Raw genomic sequence first — 15,793 nt, 5'->3', positions numbered from 1 at the left:
TTGAAGCAAATGATCACAAGAAATTAGAGGATCTCTACCATCCAAGTTTTCAATTCAGTAATGGATGCTTTACTAGAGCAGAAGCAGTAACTGGCATTATTCGGTTTTTGTTGCAGAGCAGACGATGGATAATTTTTGCCTTCAGTCTCTTCTTCCATAGGTCTTATCATTTCCCCTCGCAAGCCCAGCTCTGACAATTGTAGCTCACCCATCATGAATTGCCATGTTAATGCTGGAGACGTCCCCTCCTGGCTTCCCCATAGTTTGCATACATTCAAAGTCTTCGTTGTTGGAAGTACCTCAACTTTATGGTCGTGTGGCAGCTTCTTTTGCAACTGTCCCTGAATGTCTGGGAGCTGCGTAACATCGTAGGGAAGGGAAGGAGGATCACAGAGCTATAGTAACCCTTTGAGTGCGTTTACCTGTCCTGTTTATAAACTGTTACGTATTTCAGAAATAGAAAAATCTAGAAGCACCTTTCATTCAGTACAGCAGAGATTTGGTGTCTTCATTTACACGTTTTTAAGTTGATGAACATTAGCTGGACACAAAAGATTTAATTTCTGAATTTGCTGGGTGTTGTGTTTTTTTTTTTTTCCTTCTTCCCCTGACACGCTTAATCTTTTGTAAGACCCTTTTGTGGTTTTGTTCAGGCAATTAATGTAGAAATGAAGGTTTCTTAAATCAGGATATGCAAGGAAGATTTGAAGTAACACACTGATTATATAATTAATTCTCAGTTGTAAATTCATTTTGATGGAGTTAATTCTTTCCCAGAGGCTGAAGACTAGTTTTGGTCCACCCACAGTGCTGTAATCAGCTAAGAAATAAAGAAGAAAAAGGCCTTGAAGGAATGGAAGTTTCATGAACGGTTTTAGGGAAAAAAATGCCAGAAACAGGCAGGATATTTTCTTTTTAATTCAAGCAAAAGCTTCTGAGCTGTGATTTTGAACCATGGGTATCCAAATCCTGTTTTCAAGCCGCATAATATGTTGAGTCCAAAAGAAATCAGAAAGAAATGGTAACTGAGGAGGATGGAGAAAAATTATCTGGGTGGTGGAACCTTGCACAGCTGTGAAAGTGTGTTTAGTGGAAGATGTATTTAGGATCTTTTTTTTCACATGTTCCGCAAATATGGTAACGTTCAAATATAGCTTTCTGCATGACAGTTGCCCATTTGCTAATAAATGTGGACCAGTGATTGTCGTCTTGGTGGACTATGAACTCTCTTACTACTTCCGACAGTGTTTTGTGAGGTGCTGACTTCACAAAGCATAAACAGCACTCCAAAACCTAAATAATTTGGAAAATCCCATTTCTCGTACTTCATTTGTCTGCTTCTCTCTTGCTTAACCAGTGACCTAATCATCCTGTGATTAGACTGCAGGTTTCCAGAACAAAACAATAATAACAAAGAAAAGATGTTGACAAATTTCCAGGATTTTCAAGTGATTTTGCACACACATATTGCAGTGCATACTGCAAGGACAGTTGCTAGCCTATTTTACTCTCTAATAACTAATTTCATTTACAGGACTTTCTAATCCCACTCTGTCTCTGCCTTTTCCTTGGTTGGGCATATTTTGTAGTATGAATTGAAAATGCCTTTGTCTAGGGGTGATTTTAGCATGCACGCTAGGTAAGAATATGCATGCAATCATCATTATATCCTAGGAACTGGTAGTTTCTGTTTTATTTTCTTAGTCTGCTTGATGGCTGCGGCAGAAGTTATGTTGTATTGGTTAAACTGCATTATCACCACATTTCTAAGCTCAATCGAAGACGTGTAAATGAAGTCAGCATGATGCAGATGGAGCTGAAAGATGATCTTCCTTGCAGCTCTGGGTAGCAAGAGTAGGCTTGCCCTGGAATATCACTTCAGATAGAGAGGGGTTTTTTTACCCCTCTGAATTTGGACAGGATGAAATTCCCACTGGTTGATTTTTCCATGGATCGCTCCCCAACTTCTACTTCCAAGTTTGGTGCAAAAAAGCCAACTATGGCTAAGGGACCATTGTACTGTTCTAGTGAGTGAATAGTTAAATACAATCTTAATGTGTCATTTACATTTGAGCCTAACAAGGTTATAACTGGAGTTGTGTGAAAATGACTTTTTGGTGCTATTTTCACATAAACTGACTATTTATTTATTTATTTTGTTCTGGGGTTATTTCACACCCCAAGGGTTTCATTTTTGTTGGTTGTTTTATTAATGTAAAAATACTCATTTTCACACCCAAATGTGTGATTATTTAAAATGCTGCTTCTGTTCATTGTGCACTGACTTGCAACCTAAAGGCAAATATTCAAATGTCTGGAGCTTGATAACTCCGTGGTGGTTTTGGCTGGCTTTTTAAAACTCAAAAATTACTGTGAAGAGAAATGGGCAGTAAGAAATTCAAAGGGTTACAGGGGTTGTGCTGTCTTGTCTGCCTTTCGGTATCCAAGGATGGTTCACATGTTATTCCAGCACACAACCATGTAGTGCCGTACCCTCTCTGATGCACCCAAACCCTCTAACATCACAGCGGTCCCAAAAAGCTGTAGCCACCTCCCTGGCCCAGTGCGACTTTAAGTACTCGTGACCCTCTCTCCTGCATGGAGAAATAATGTGGGTTCACAAGACAGAAGCAGAATTGCAGCAGTGTTGATCCTGCTGTCTCTGGGCCCTGCTTACTCCCTCCTACCCTTTCCCCTGCCGGTAAGGACCATGAAGAACATGGATGCAATTTGTGTTTTACCAGTATCTCCCCGCTCTGGGCACGGACTGGTTAAAACACATCTTAAAGTGTCTTTTTTCCGAAATTGGGCTGATTTTGGAGAGTCTAAATGTGATGTAAAATCAGTGTCCAGGGCTCTGCATTTTGTAATAAGTGAATGTTTTGCTGATTTCTTGCTAGAATATCTGCAACCACACCAATTTGCATGCCTGTATGTGTGTTAGATTGCTGGCAAAGAAATGCTGAATGCTGATAATTGTATACTGATTTCCAAGGCTGATTTAAGTCATTTTGATTTTTAATTCATTCTGTGCTTCCTTTTTATTTCTGCACATGTGTAGTAATGTCCTGTAATGTTGTTGCCTAAAATAAGCAGTAAGAAATGAAGTTGTGAGATGGCTGCTGTAAAAGGAAAATGACATTTTTCCCTTTGATTTTTTTTTTTTTTTTTCCCCCAGTAAAAGAATAGGTCTCTGTATACAGAATGTTCAAAAAAATGTTGCATTCACTATGTTGCTACTAATTTATATACAGAAAACAGCATGGCTGTTAGGAGCCTGCAAAGCTCAGAAAAGTCACATTCAGAAGTTCTGCACAAGAATATTCTTGTTCTCGAGAAGCACTGAGCACCCAGCACTCCCCTACAGGTCAACTGGGCTCAGGGGTGCCCAGCATCTCTTCTGCTTTGGCATGCTGCTGGGTTCTTCAGTGAAAGCCTGGTTTGAGATCCTGCAGTTGATTTGTGTTAGAAGATGTAGAAACCTCTGCCCAAAATGTAGGGAGCTCTATGCCTTTGTGCTAGTTGTATGTGATAAACCCAAGGTGTGTGTTCTGTCCTTCCTTCAGTGATATACTTGAGTTCATGGATGCGACAGCAGTATTGGGAACCTTACTCTCTTCATGTGAACATGTTAACAAATACAGAAAGTTTTGCTTTTCCTTTTTTCTTGTTAGGAATCTGAGAAAAAGGGGTTAATTGACAGAATCCACATGGTCCAAGAGATTATCATAGCTGTTCAAAGCATCCTAGAAGAAATAGCATCATTTGGAGAGAGGATTAAAAAGTAAGTGATAGTTTTTTCTTGCTTAGCTGTAATTTGCAATGAAGCAGGGCCTAAAGGATTAAGGCAGAGTGAATGTCTTGCTCCAAAAATGACTGCAAGGTACAGCAGGAGAACCTGGCCAGTCCCACTGCTGCTTATATACAGAGTTCCTTGCTCCAAAAAACTTTCCAAAGCATAGAGGAGAAAAGCCATGTGCTCTACTGATGTAGCTCTCACATTTGCCCAGATTTCTGGTCTTGTCTGTTTGTGATGGGGTAGGGAGTTATGACGCCACACAAGGGAAAATGTTGCTTGAAGACACGGGCACAGAAGTATCAGGCATTTCTTTTCATTTCCTTCTCAGAAAGTAGGTAGGAATGGATGGTTGATGTTGCCTTTCCCACGCCCTCCCCATCCTGGCCTGGTTACAGGGGTTACCAGTCACTTATTTCCCTGCCCAGTGCATTGATTTTGATCTGTCTGCTTCCTGCTGGTGCTACAAGGAAGCCCAAAGGGGATTTTCTGGGTTTTGTCACAAGGGGAGGCACATGGGGTATTCCTGACCTTACAAAGGAGGGAGGCGAAAAGCCATTAAAAAAAAAAAAAAAAGTCCCACACACAAACACACACAAACTTTTATAACCCAATCTTTATTGGAGCTTAATTGACCCACATTGTTTTCTGTTTTGAGCACAGTGATGGTTTGTGATCGAGTCACACTTTAATGAGGAGCTGGGTTCAGGCTAAAAATACAGCAAACGCATGTGCTGTGGTTCCATGCTGGACACCCCAGCTGGGGTGGAAGTGGCCCAAAGATGTATTCCAGCCTATGAACAGGGTACTGTTCTGCCCAGCTGCATGGCAGGAAGACTCAGAGTGCTTAAGCACTATTAATTCTTGTATTCATTTTGGTAACAATGGTCTTAGAGAACACATTGGGTATTAATGTGGATGCCCGATGTAATTTCAGAAGAATTCCATTGTAACTCTACAGTAATGTACCATTAAAAAATTGCCACCAAAGTTTTTCTGTAAGTGACAGACTGAATTGTGCTACAGTTTCCGTCTGTCACTCTAGTTATACAATCATAGGGAGTTTTAATAGTTTAACTGAATTGAGCTGTTTTGCTATTTTTTTTACTTTAACTTAAGCTACTTTGATTGATAATGATTAGTCCCTTTCCCACCTATCTTTAATATTTAATATACCTATTGAAGCTTAAAAGTAATTCTTTCAGCTTCCTATTAATTTTATCTGTCAAGGGAAGTTTCTTATTTTATAGCCTGATAAGTGGTCCACGTTCATTCTCTCTTCTTCCTACTCCCCATCACGATGTGATGAAGTTAGCAGGCAGATTGTATGAAAGAGATGCCCAGATCTGTAAATCCACCTATGGGCTAATTGGCATTCATTGTAGTCCAGGTACCTCAATATTTGGTGCATGCTGTAGAGATGAATCTTACAAGGGCACAGGGGGACAAAATAACTTCAAAGATGTGCTAGGAATAGCTGCTCACCTTAAGTCCATTGCAGGCTTACAGATGAGTGGTCTGAGTGAAAGGAAGACCTGTTTTGTGCTAAAATGCTGCAAAAGTCTGAATGACTGTAGCAACTGAGCCTCTTGAGAGTGCTCCCCTTGGGAAAAATCTGATGCAGGTTAGTGGTCTGCAGAAGCTTGGACTGCTGCTGGCATACTGTAGCTTACCCGAGACAGCTACCTATATACACTGTAGTAAGGAATTGTTGAATACATAAGGAAATAGAAGCAAATATATAAACATTAAGAGATTTAGATAGAATATTATTCCCTAATTGTATACTGAGAAATGACTTTAACTGCTCTTTTAAGGTTTAGCATCAGTGACAATTAATCCATTCCGAGTTATTGGCAGGGTTGAGCCTGGGCTACATGCCACATTTGAGTCGTGCATGGACACACATGCCATCATCTCCACTGTGGCCCACTGGAGCCAGCTCAGGTGGCTCACACCTGCGGCATGGCCTTGTCTCCAGATCAGATAATCTGCCCATGAATAATGGAGAGCTGACTGGTGAGCAGAGATGTGTAACAAGTGTGACACGTATAAGAAGAAACAAAAACAACTCCCTACATGCCTAACAACTTCCCTGAGCTCCCCAGAGACTATCTTCTTTCTCCTTATCATGATATCTGCCTCTCGGATATCTCCCTTAATCCATTACAGCATCCAGATACGGGAATCTGCTTATCCACCTTCCAAAGGGTCTGCAATTTACAGTGCATTTGAAAGAGCTGAGCACTGCAAAGAAGTCATTAAATTATCATTGGGTAGCAGAGTACAAGCAGCGTCCAAGAGCAGAAATGTTAAGAAGGATTATTGTTTCTCTTTATAGCACATTCAACTGGACGGTGCCTTTTCTCTCTGTCCTGGCCTGCTTGGTCCTTGCAGCAGCAACAGTCATTTTATATTTTATACCTCTGAGGTACATCATTTTAATCTGGGGTAAGTACTCCACCGTGTCTCATTTGAATGCAATCAATACAATATATATCTACAGAATGAAATCAAACAAGCTTTAAATGACCTGTTACACAGACAATCAAATGCTGTTCCTTAGAGGTGAATAATATGCTATGAACTTCTTAAAATTACCATTTTTTTTCCCCCAGATGATCCGATGATCTGCTTTTTCTTAGGGTTCTTTATACATTTCCAACAACACTACAAGAAGAGTATTAGTCTAGATAAGCTACTTTCAATATTAGTATTATTCTGCAGGAGAGTAATTAGCTTCCTTTCTGGATCCCCACCAGCTGGGACATGGTAGGGAGTGGACAAGATGTGTTTGAAGATCTGAACCACGGAAGCCTGGACCCCAGGATCCTTTCTGGTCTTAACTTCCCTGCAATCAGGAGGAGCAGTGTGCCCAAGACCCCATGGTCCAACAGGAGTCACTAAGAATCTCCTTGTGTCACAGGTCGCAAAGTATTTGTATGAGCTGAATCATGAAGTAAAAGAGGAGCTTTTAAAAATAGAAACCTTCCTGGTTGTCTTATGAAGAAGAGTAAGATGGTCGTTGACACAAGGAGATGGCATTCCACCTGTTGAAGACTTTCCTCATCTCAAAATGGCCTTCTATCTTGTTTAGGGTGATAGTTTTTATCTCAGCCTGGAGGTACAGTGGCTGAAAACATAGTGCAGGTAATCCTCACCAAACCACTGACGCTCAGCCCTGGTGTGGATCCGGGTTGCAGGGACCCACCGTCACCTTTCCAGGGCTGAGCCATCTGCCGCTGTCTTGGCTCTCCTGGATGCAGAAAAGGGAGGGAATGAGAAGGTGGCCATACAAAAAGCCACTCTTGGGCAAAAAAAAATGAAATAAAGGATTAAATCAAACAAAAGAAAGGGCAAAAAGGAAGGAGAGAAATTGCTAGGAGTGAAAAATTCAGTAACAAAATATTGCTGTTCTTGTATGGAAGACATGGTGAGTACATGAGAACTATACATCCGTTCAACATCATCTAGACTGACAGGGCCTTCAAATATGATACATGTTAAACAACTACCCTGTGGCAAGGCCTCAAAAGACCTTATGGTATTTTCTGTTTTTTAAAAATCAGGTACACAGAAAATTGTGTTGTCATTTTGCTACAAGTATAGGGCTTAAAAGCTGAAGCTCAAATGTGAAGCAGGTACATTTCAGAGAAAGGAGAAGGCTGGAGCAGCCATCACATTTGAAATCACTTTCAGGGAAACTACTACGAGATTTTGGACAGGGGTACGATGGAATTGAATGCTGTATTACGATCCTCAGAGGCAACCAACATTGCACAAGAGGGGTGATTGGAAGGGTACTCAGGTCTTTTGCTTTCTCATCCTGGTCCAAGCAATAGAGATGGTGCTGGCTGAGGGCTGCTCATCGCTCCCTTTTCTCAAAGGCAGGAGAAGACAAGACCTCATGACCTCCACTATACTATGAACAATACACTCCTATGAATCTTCTCCCACCAGGGACCACCTCTGATAGCTAAAGCATAACTAAGGCTATGGAGAACACTGGTAGCAGTGCTGCAGTTAATAAGACAGATTGTTTGCCCTAAAATGAAAATAAAGTAAACATTGTGATAAGTTTTTATACTTTCCCACAGTATCATAATACGATCAACTTGTCAAATATGGTTCTGCAAAGAGAGGGCAAACTATAAGACATGATGGAGAAGGGAAGCTTTAATTTTCGGAAGAAATGGAAGGAAAAAAAAGCCTTTATCTTGCCAAGTTATTTTCAGAGCCCTGCAGTTCCCTGGGCAAGAGGAGAGGGAATGTCTTTGGTCACATAGAATAACAGATTTAACAGGAGTCTCAGCTGGAAATTTGTATATTCTCCCCAAAATATCCCCCAGAATGAACGCATGCTGCAATCTCTTTTTGCCATGTTGTTGACAACAGATGATCCCCAAAGTAGAGAAATACCTTTAGAAATAATGCCCTCTACTTCCTCCAGGAGGCACTTGTGAATGATTACCCATGGCAGGGAACGTGTACATGGCTTTACTGTTTTCACATAAACAGAGGCACTGTTTTCACATTAATTTTTACTTGTGAATTCTTTTTCCCTCTTTCACCTTGCCTGAACAATTTAGGAGAGAGGGAATAGAAAGGAGTTGTATTATTTTGTTTGCTTTTTTTTTTTTTTCCTAGGCATAAATAAATTTACTAAGAAGCTTAGAAATCCCTACGCCATCGACAATAATGAGCTACTAGATTTCCTCTCCAGGGTACCATCTGATGTTCAAAAGGTAGGTAATGAATGGCCACCGCCAACAGAGGCAACAAGCAGCACGGAGAGCGGCTGGGTGCTCTGCTTGGGGAATACAATGCCAGTGCACCTTTGAATAAGGGAGATAAGGAATTGGGGAAAATCCACAAAGGGAGGAGGGGGAGGGCATTAGAGGAAAGGGGAGCCAAAATCCTTTGTCAGAAGGATAAAATGATTGCAGAAAAATTATCCTGAAAATACCTACTTAAAAATGATCTGGAAAATCACCTAGCGTGGTTGCTGAACTATGGTTTCTGTCACCTTTCTGCTCCGGTATTTGTACGGAGGGAAGAGAAAAATAGTCTCTTTGATAGAGATAACCATCCAAAAGGATTTGCTGAATTCTCACTTTTCTCAAGATGGAGGAGTGGTCATTATTTCTGTGACTTTGTGCTTGCTGTGGCTTTTTTCACATCAGCTGTCCTTCAAAATTCTTCCTCCTCACCCACCTTGAGCTGCAGTCCTCCCTTGGACAATGCTCCTCTCGTCTTTTTCTTTTGAGAAAGCCTTGAGATGTGTATAAAATACTCTGTGGTCAATCAGATCAATCTTCTACCATTATGGAATTATAACTTTTAATCTAACCAGAATCTATCCTCTCTCAATTTCAGTCAAGTCTCGTCTCTTCTCATATTGCTTTTAAACAACAACACTGTTTTCAGTAATCTCGCCTATCTTCCTGGAAATTACTTGAACAATAAGTCCTTTAGAATGTCAAGATCTGTTTATTTCTCTTGGAGGAAGGAAAATAATCTTGCTGGGTAATGAAGCCACACGATATAAAGGATTCTTTCTTTTGTTTTAATCAACTGGAATCTGTGTCCTCAGGCCCTGATCCTGATGCCCTGGATCCCACTGACATTGTACCTTCCTCTGTGAATCGTGGTACTTTCACAGTGAGGTGCTGCTCACTGTGAATAAGGGGATCACAATCTCACCCGTAGTGTTTTTACTCAGTTGGAGACAGAAAAATAATTGCCCACATGCAGTGTCGAGACATCTGATAGAAACAAGGTTGGAAAAGGCTTCTGGTGACATTTATCTCAAGAGGCCACCAGATTGATTGGTGGCAGCACTAATAACTTGAGAGAAATCTTGCCATCGACTGGTGGGAGGAAAAAAGCTAAACAGAAATGATCATAGAGACATTAAGCTTCACTGCATTTTTATTTTTTTGTCATTGCTCTGTTAGAGTGCACTGGATTTGCAGTGATGGTTTGCATATGCCCTTTTAGTGTTTATGTTTAAAGATAAGCTGCTTTTCTATTTATGCTTTATTTAACATTTACATTTATAACATTTCCTTGAGTGGTTTCTATCATTTTTGAGCTCTCTGCAGAAAATGATAACCATTTTCTATGAGGGAGGAGTGATAAAAGTTCCTAGGATGGGACAAACCTCAGACTTCTCCACCAGTGCTAAAAATAGGGGGCCTGTGACAGCCACACTCTGCTGAAAAGTCATCCGTGGCAGCTCTGTCTGCCCCTCTGTCTGCTTCATTTTACGTGCTATCAATGCATCATCATTTCACTGTGGTACTGCAATGAGTTAGAAATTACCTCTGTCTATACATTAGTCGTTTACAATCCACATGTGTTGGACAAAAGGCAGAGGAGGACTGAAAAAAGCCGGCACGCTCAGCAAAAGTTTACCCGTGATTTCAACGGGAATACTTTTCTGGAGCATAACAGACAATTTGGAGATTACACCATCTTGTCAGTTTATCACACGTTGTAACCAATATATTGTATATGGAATTTTTTTGAAAGGTGGGGGCAGCTTTGTCTAGGTTCTGTTTGGGAAAATATTTTCCTTTTTTGAAATGATTAAATATGTCAGCATCCCAAGATCTGTGTATGGTTTTGACAACTGTCATCTTACTGCGTATTGGGATATTCCTGAATTGAAACTCCTGAGAGAAGTTTATTAAACTTATAGGTTAATGCCAGAAGAAGAAGAAAAACATCTCCCAAACCAAAACAAACGCAAAAGATCTATCCTACATTGCTGAAATCAGGTAGAACCCCATGTATCTCATTAGAAAAATCTGCTTTTAATATTTTCGTTTCAAGAAATGATGCATGACTTCTCAAATCCTTCCTGCAATTAATCCCCCATGTTCCTGTGTTTAGAAAATGATTCATTACTTTTGAACCTTCCTAGTTTCCCTTGGTTTGTCCTCGGGGAGCCATTAACACACACTGTAGTGAGCTAGAGTTACCTAACTGCAAACGTCATGTCTATTTGTTTTTACAGGTGCAGCACGCTGAATTGAAACCATACAGCAGCTCCAGTCCCATTAGGAAGAAGCGGAGCGCGCTATAGGATGCAGCGGGATTTTGGAATGCGGCATCTCCCTCCGTACCCCCCATGCATGCACACGTGCTGCTCCCCTCCCCTCCTTCTTGGTTCAGAACAACACTATAATCACTGCCACAGACTTTTTTTTTTTTACCTGGAAGACGTGGTTTTTGATAAACACCTATCTTGGATTGTCTTTTTTGGGTTGTCTTTTGGGCATAGAGTCATAGCCCAAAAAAGAGCAAAATGGAACACGGGAATTAGTTTGTGGGGTGGGGAGGAGAATGGGAGAGGATGCTGCAACTGCACCTTTTTTTTTTCTTTCCCTTTTTTTTCCCCTTCGATTGCAGAGGCAAGGCTGGATGTGGCAGCGCTCCCTGGTTTATGTAGGAAGAGATAATTCCGCTTAGTGTAGCAGATCAGCTGAGCTGATGTGAGGAGATGCTCTGAACCAGTTTTTAACATATCCAACAGATTTACATTAAGATATGAAAGCTATTCTTTTCTGAGTTAAATCACTGTGCCTAGAAAGGTTTAAGCTCTGAATTAACGAGTCTTTGATACCCATCTTCTGTTCAAGCAGTGTACATTTTAAAAAGTTTTTTATCATAATTAGCAGAAAGAGCTAGGAGCTCCAACAGTATCTCAATATTTCATCCAGCACTTGTGGGTTTTTCTTTTCCCTTTTTTTTTTTTTTTTTTTTTTTTTTTTGCTTCTCTTCCTTTTTTTAAAGCCCAGCCTGTGGTTAACTCTTTGGATACTGGAATCATCGGAGATCCATTGCTGGCAATGGATGCATGAGAACCTTCTGCCTTGAAAGGATTAAGAGACTGTAGAAAAGCCTAACTCACTGACCTGAAAAGACTCTGTTGACTTGCCTTTTATAATTCCATCTCATCAGATATTTTCAGCATAGCTGTTATTTTCCTGTCTGAATCCAGAGGGGTCAACACTACAGATCCAAGAGAAAAAAACACTTTATAGCCTTAAAAAGTAAGTGCTTGTGCAGATAGAGAGCCTGGTGCCAAAAGACTTGGTTGTGCAATAGTGTGCAGGCTTTGGTCCACCACTGATGTCTTGCTGGAGTCTTTCCAGGTGGTTCACGAGAAGAGAATCAGAAAGTGAGGTCATATAGAAACTGAGCAATGAAGGACCCCGTTTTCTGTTCTGAGGAGAATGTGGTTTCTTGCTTGCTTACCAGTCTTTTAGCTATTGTGCTTTTGCTTTATATAATTCAGATAACCAGCGTTGTTCTTGTCTGACTGGGGAAACTGAAACACAGAATCATGTGTAAACCTGCTTAATTTTGGTGAGAGAGTAGCCCTCAGTCCTGTAGGTGCTGTAGGACATTGTGGGAGTGACTTTCCATCACAAAAAGTCCTTGGCAGCACGAGACCTGGAGTTGCTTCTTGTGATTCCCAGGCAGGGATTACCACCAGCATCCCTTGAGGTAGTTCACAATACAAAGAAATAGAGAATCCAGAGAGACGGGTTTCTTTTTAACAAAAGAAGACTTTGAAAGTCATCTAATTAAAGGTAAAACAGGTAAAACCTTGCTTATGGGTTGGTTATCCAAACGGACCTGCACTGCATGGTTCAGTAATGCAATCTTGTGGGCCTGGTGCATGAATTTGAAGAAGGAAAACACCAGAGTATCTTCTGCTGGATTATTAGCCAGATTCAGTGATTCTTTGAGAAGTTTATTTTTCAAAGTAACAAGCCCCACTGTGCCTTTGAATAAGGAGAGGCACATTTTCATAGACTTGATTGGATAAAGAATGTATTTTGCTCATGCAAAGCTGTATGTAGCTGTAATGGAAAGACAGAAAAAAAGATTATCCTGGTTTAAAAAGCCACAAAAATGCCTTTGTGTGCACGTGTGTTTTGTGCCCTTGCATATACAGAGCTGTGTATAAAGAAGGGTATATGTATAATGTATTTATAGGCAAGTGTGTGTGGGAAAATGGGTGAATATACAGATTTAAATACCTTGAAAATGTTTATGAAAAATGCCAAAGATTCTAAAGCTTATCATCTTGCGTCTGTTCTTCTTCATTTTGTATCTTTCCCGGCATGTCTCTCTGGCTGAGCCAGATCTCTGCATGATTTGATTTACTCCAAGTTAATGAAGCTGGTTGGAAAGAGCCTTGTAGAAATTATAAAATCTCCAGTAAATCTCCTTCTTGTACGTACAATAGATGTCCACGGACCCCTTTTGTTAAACCAGTTTCTCAATCTTCTGTGTAAACAATGCCTCATTGTCTCGCTTTAAACTATCATCTGGTTTATCATACTGTAGTCTTGTCATTTTGTAAGGACCGAAGTCAGACATATTTAAGCAGGCATGTGAAATCTGATTGTTGATTTGAGTGAAAACATTCAACTGCAGGAAAAATCGTTTATTTATTCAGAAGTTGGGACTGATACTTTATTTTTTTTCCTATAGATTTTTCCACGTGGAACTGATTTCTGTTCAGGAGACAGGGTGATGTCTTTTTTTTTTTTTTTTTTTTTTTAGTGTAGATATATTGTATTTCACAATAATTTGTATTAGATTGTTATGCTGGAGACACACCAAATGAAGGGTTTTGGATGGTCTGGTACCTATATATATTGTAATGAGCTCTTTGTTTTGATAAATGCTGTTTGAAATGCAATAAACATTTGAGGTTAAGCTGATGCTTTTAATTTATCTGGATTAGGAGATACGTTTTCCATTTTTTGCAAAATATTATGCTATAATATTTAGTATCTGACTAGGCAGGCAAGAACATCACTTGACAGTGCAGGGTAACAGTTAACACTGGAGGTTACTTGAAATGGAGACTGTGCTGCAGCAGGAGATGAGGCAAAGCCTTACTCTACCTGCTTACAAATATTTAGTAGGATTTCCTGGGCCCTACATGAAGGAAAGGAGGGTTATGTGCATTTACTGCACACTCCAGTAATTAAACTCTTTATTCAGATTTTCATTTGATTCTTAAAGCAAGGGTATTAGTTGATACATATCTCTGTGTGTCCATTTGCCCATGCAAATTACCAGTTTTTACTTTGTTAATCAATTCAATGTTTAGCATGGAAATTATAAACTTAAATTTTTGATTTCAGGTAGTCATTTCAGTGCAACAATCTGTACGTTTGTATTCTAAATTGTGTAAGACCAGAAGGCATTCAGAAATTTAAGTCTAACTATGGGTCTTTTGGATGACTGTGGATTACAGAGTCATGGAGATATCAGAATACGGCTAAACATGTCCACTCCTTGTACAGTGTGTAAATTACTGGATTTGACATATATGTGCGAATGCAATATGTACTCTCGTTTGCCCAAACATAAGTTGCTGCTGAAGGTTGGTTTCTTGAATAACCATGAATAGGGTTGAGGACTCAGCTCCCCTATGGATCACTGTCAGTAAAACCCAGTCACTGAAACGCACCTTGTGGAAAGCAAGAAAACAACTGAATAAAGCAAAGTCGGTGGAAATGTCATGTACCTTTTTTTTTTTCTTTTTTCTCTTCCTGCTTGCAAAGCTCCAATTTTAACTTTCAGCCATAACCATTCCTCCCTCTGCTTCCCCCTCAGTCCTCTCCCAAACCACCCACAAATTGTGGTGGAGAGCCCAGGCTCTGCCCTGGTGACCAGGGGCTCCCACCGGAGAGCACTGCCCGGCAGAGCAGCCACCCTGCACCCGTCTGCCTGGGAAAATGCTTCTCCCCTAGAAATTCAACTGGCTGCTGCTAATTCACTGCCTGGGGTTAGAGTACTAACAGCTCCCCGAACTGTCCTGTCCCGCTAGAAAACAGAAACTTGCCATTTAATTTCCTGTACTCTACATGGGGCTACATTTTATTTTATTTTTTTAATTTGGAGGGCCTGATCCTGCAGGCGGTGCCACAAGTGGAAGCGGAGTTATTTTCCCATCAGACCCGTAGGCTCGGACCAGGAAGGAATTTGGTGGCTCTGACGTGTTAAGAAAAAAAAAATTGATAAAATACATTCTAATCAAACCTTAACCTTTAGATTCTCCGTCCTTTAAACTAAGCTGATAGGCTGTTTGGGAAATGTTAGCTTTGACTTTAGAGACTATGGCATGTGTTAGAAGTGAATCCTGTTCTGACTTAATATTGTATGTGTATTTTATCTGTAAAGCTACATGTGTCAGGGCCCTGGTGCATCTACCCCTTCAAATCACACAGGGACATGATAAGAATACCTGCTCTTTAGTGTCCTTAAAGTTAGCAGTTCGGAAGGAAGCTGAGATACTACAAGTGATTGTTAATCTGCTGTATTGCAGATGGAGTGTTTTAATCATTCTCAAATTGGGGTAAATGAAGCCGGATGAAATTTCATCATTTTGGGACATCTGCCTGACAGTTTACCAGTGGGGAAGACCCTTAGCAGCAACAGTAATTATATAGTTCAAGGATCATGTGAGCAAAAGATATGTTTATGATTAATGTAAATATTCACAAGCTTTTAGAAATGATGGAGTGGGAAAAAAGAAAAAAAGCCTCTTGAGATTATATAATTTTTAATCTACTTTTTTTTCTGTGATGCTTTGGCTTGAAACTGCAGCATTTCAAGAGAATTTAGAAGGTCATTTTGTTTTCAGTAAAAGACGTGCTCTTCTGACATGAATCATGAAACTGAGCTTTGGGAAGCAGGAGGTGGCATTCAGGTCTCGGTGTTTGCAACAGCAGCAGCACCTGGGCGGGCACGAGTTCAAGTTCTCAGTGTGGCTTTAACCTGAGGGCTGGTGATTCTTGTTAAATTTTACGTGAAGGAATGTTGCCAATCGGTTCCTGCATGTTGGATTGAACACCTGCAATTTCCCTCTTGGCTGAACAAGATGATATGCCTCTTACAGGGGAAGAAAGTAAGAACTGGAAGACATGCTGGTATAAACTTCATTTGAGCTGATGTCCTAGT

The 15,793-nt window shown here is 40.4% G+C and overlaps 1 protein-coding gene across 4 annotated transcripts in view; it reads left to right on the top strand.

The window, feature by feature from the left end:
• Window positions 1–10,886, top strand: part of MCTP2 (multiple C2 and transmembrane domain containing 2) — a 101,819-nt gene extending 90,933 nt beyond the window's left edge. For all 4 annotated transcript variants that reach the window (XM_074156686.1, XM_074156685.1, XM_074156684.1 and 1 more), the window contains 4 exons: window positions 3,675–3,784; window positions 6,138–6,247; window positions 8,444–8,541; window positions 10,818–10,886. In XM_074156686.1, the coding sequence (XP_074012787.1) occupies window positions 3,675–3,784; window positions 6,138–6,247; window positions 8,444–8,541; window positions 10,818–10,886 (387 nt within the window). The remainder of the gene's footprint in view (window positions 1–3,674; window positions 3,785–6,137; window positions 6,248–8,443; window positions 8,542–10,817) is intronic.
• The last annotated feature ends 4,907 nt before the right edge of the window (window positions 10,887–15,793 follow it).

Source organism: Numenius arquata, chromosome 11, assembly GCF_964106895.1.
Source record: "Numenius arquata chromosome 11, bNumArq3.hap1.1, whole genome shotgun sequence".
In the NCBI taxonomy this organism is placed as follows: domain Eukaryota; kingdom Metazoa; phylum Chordata; class Aves; order Charadriiformes; family Scolopacidae; genus Numenius; species Numenius arquata.
Note: the sequence above shows the minus strand (reverse complement) of the source record. Positions and strands in the feature narration are given on the sequence as shown.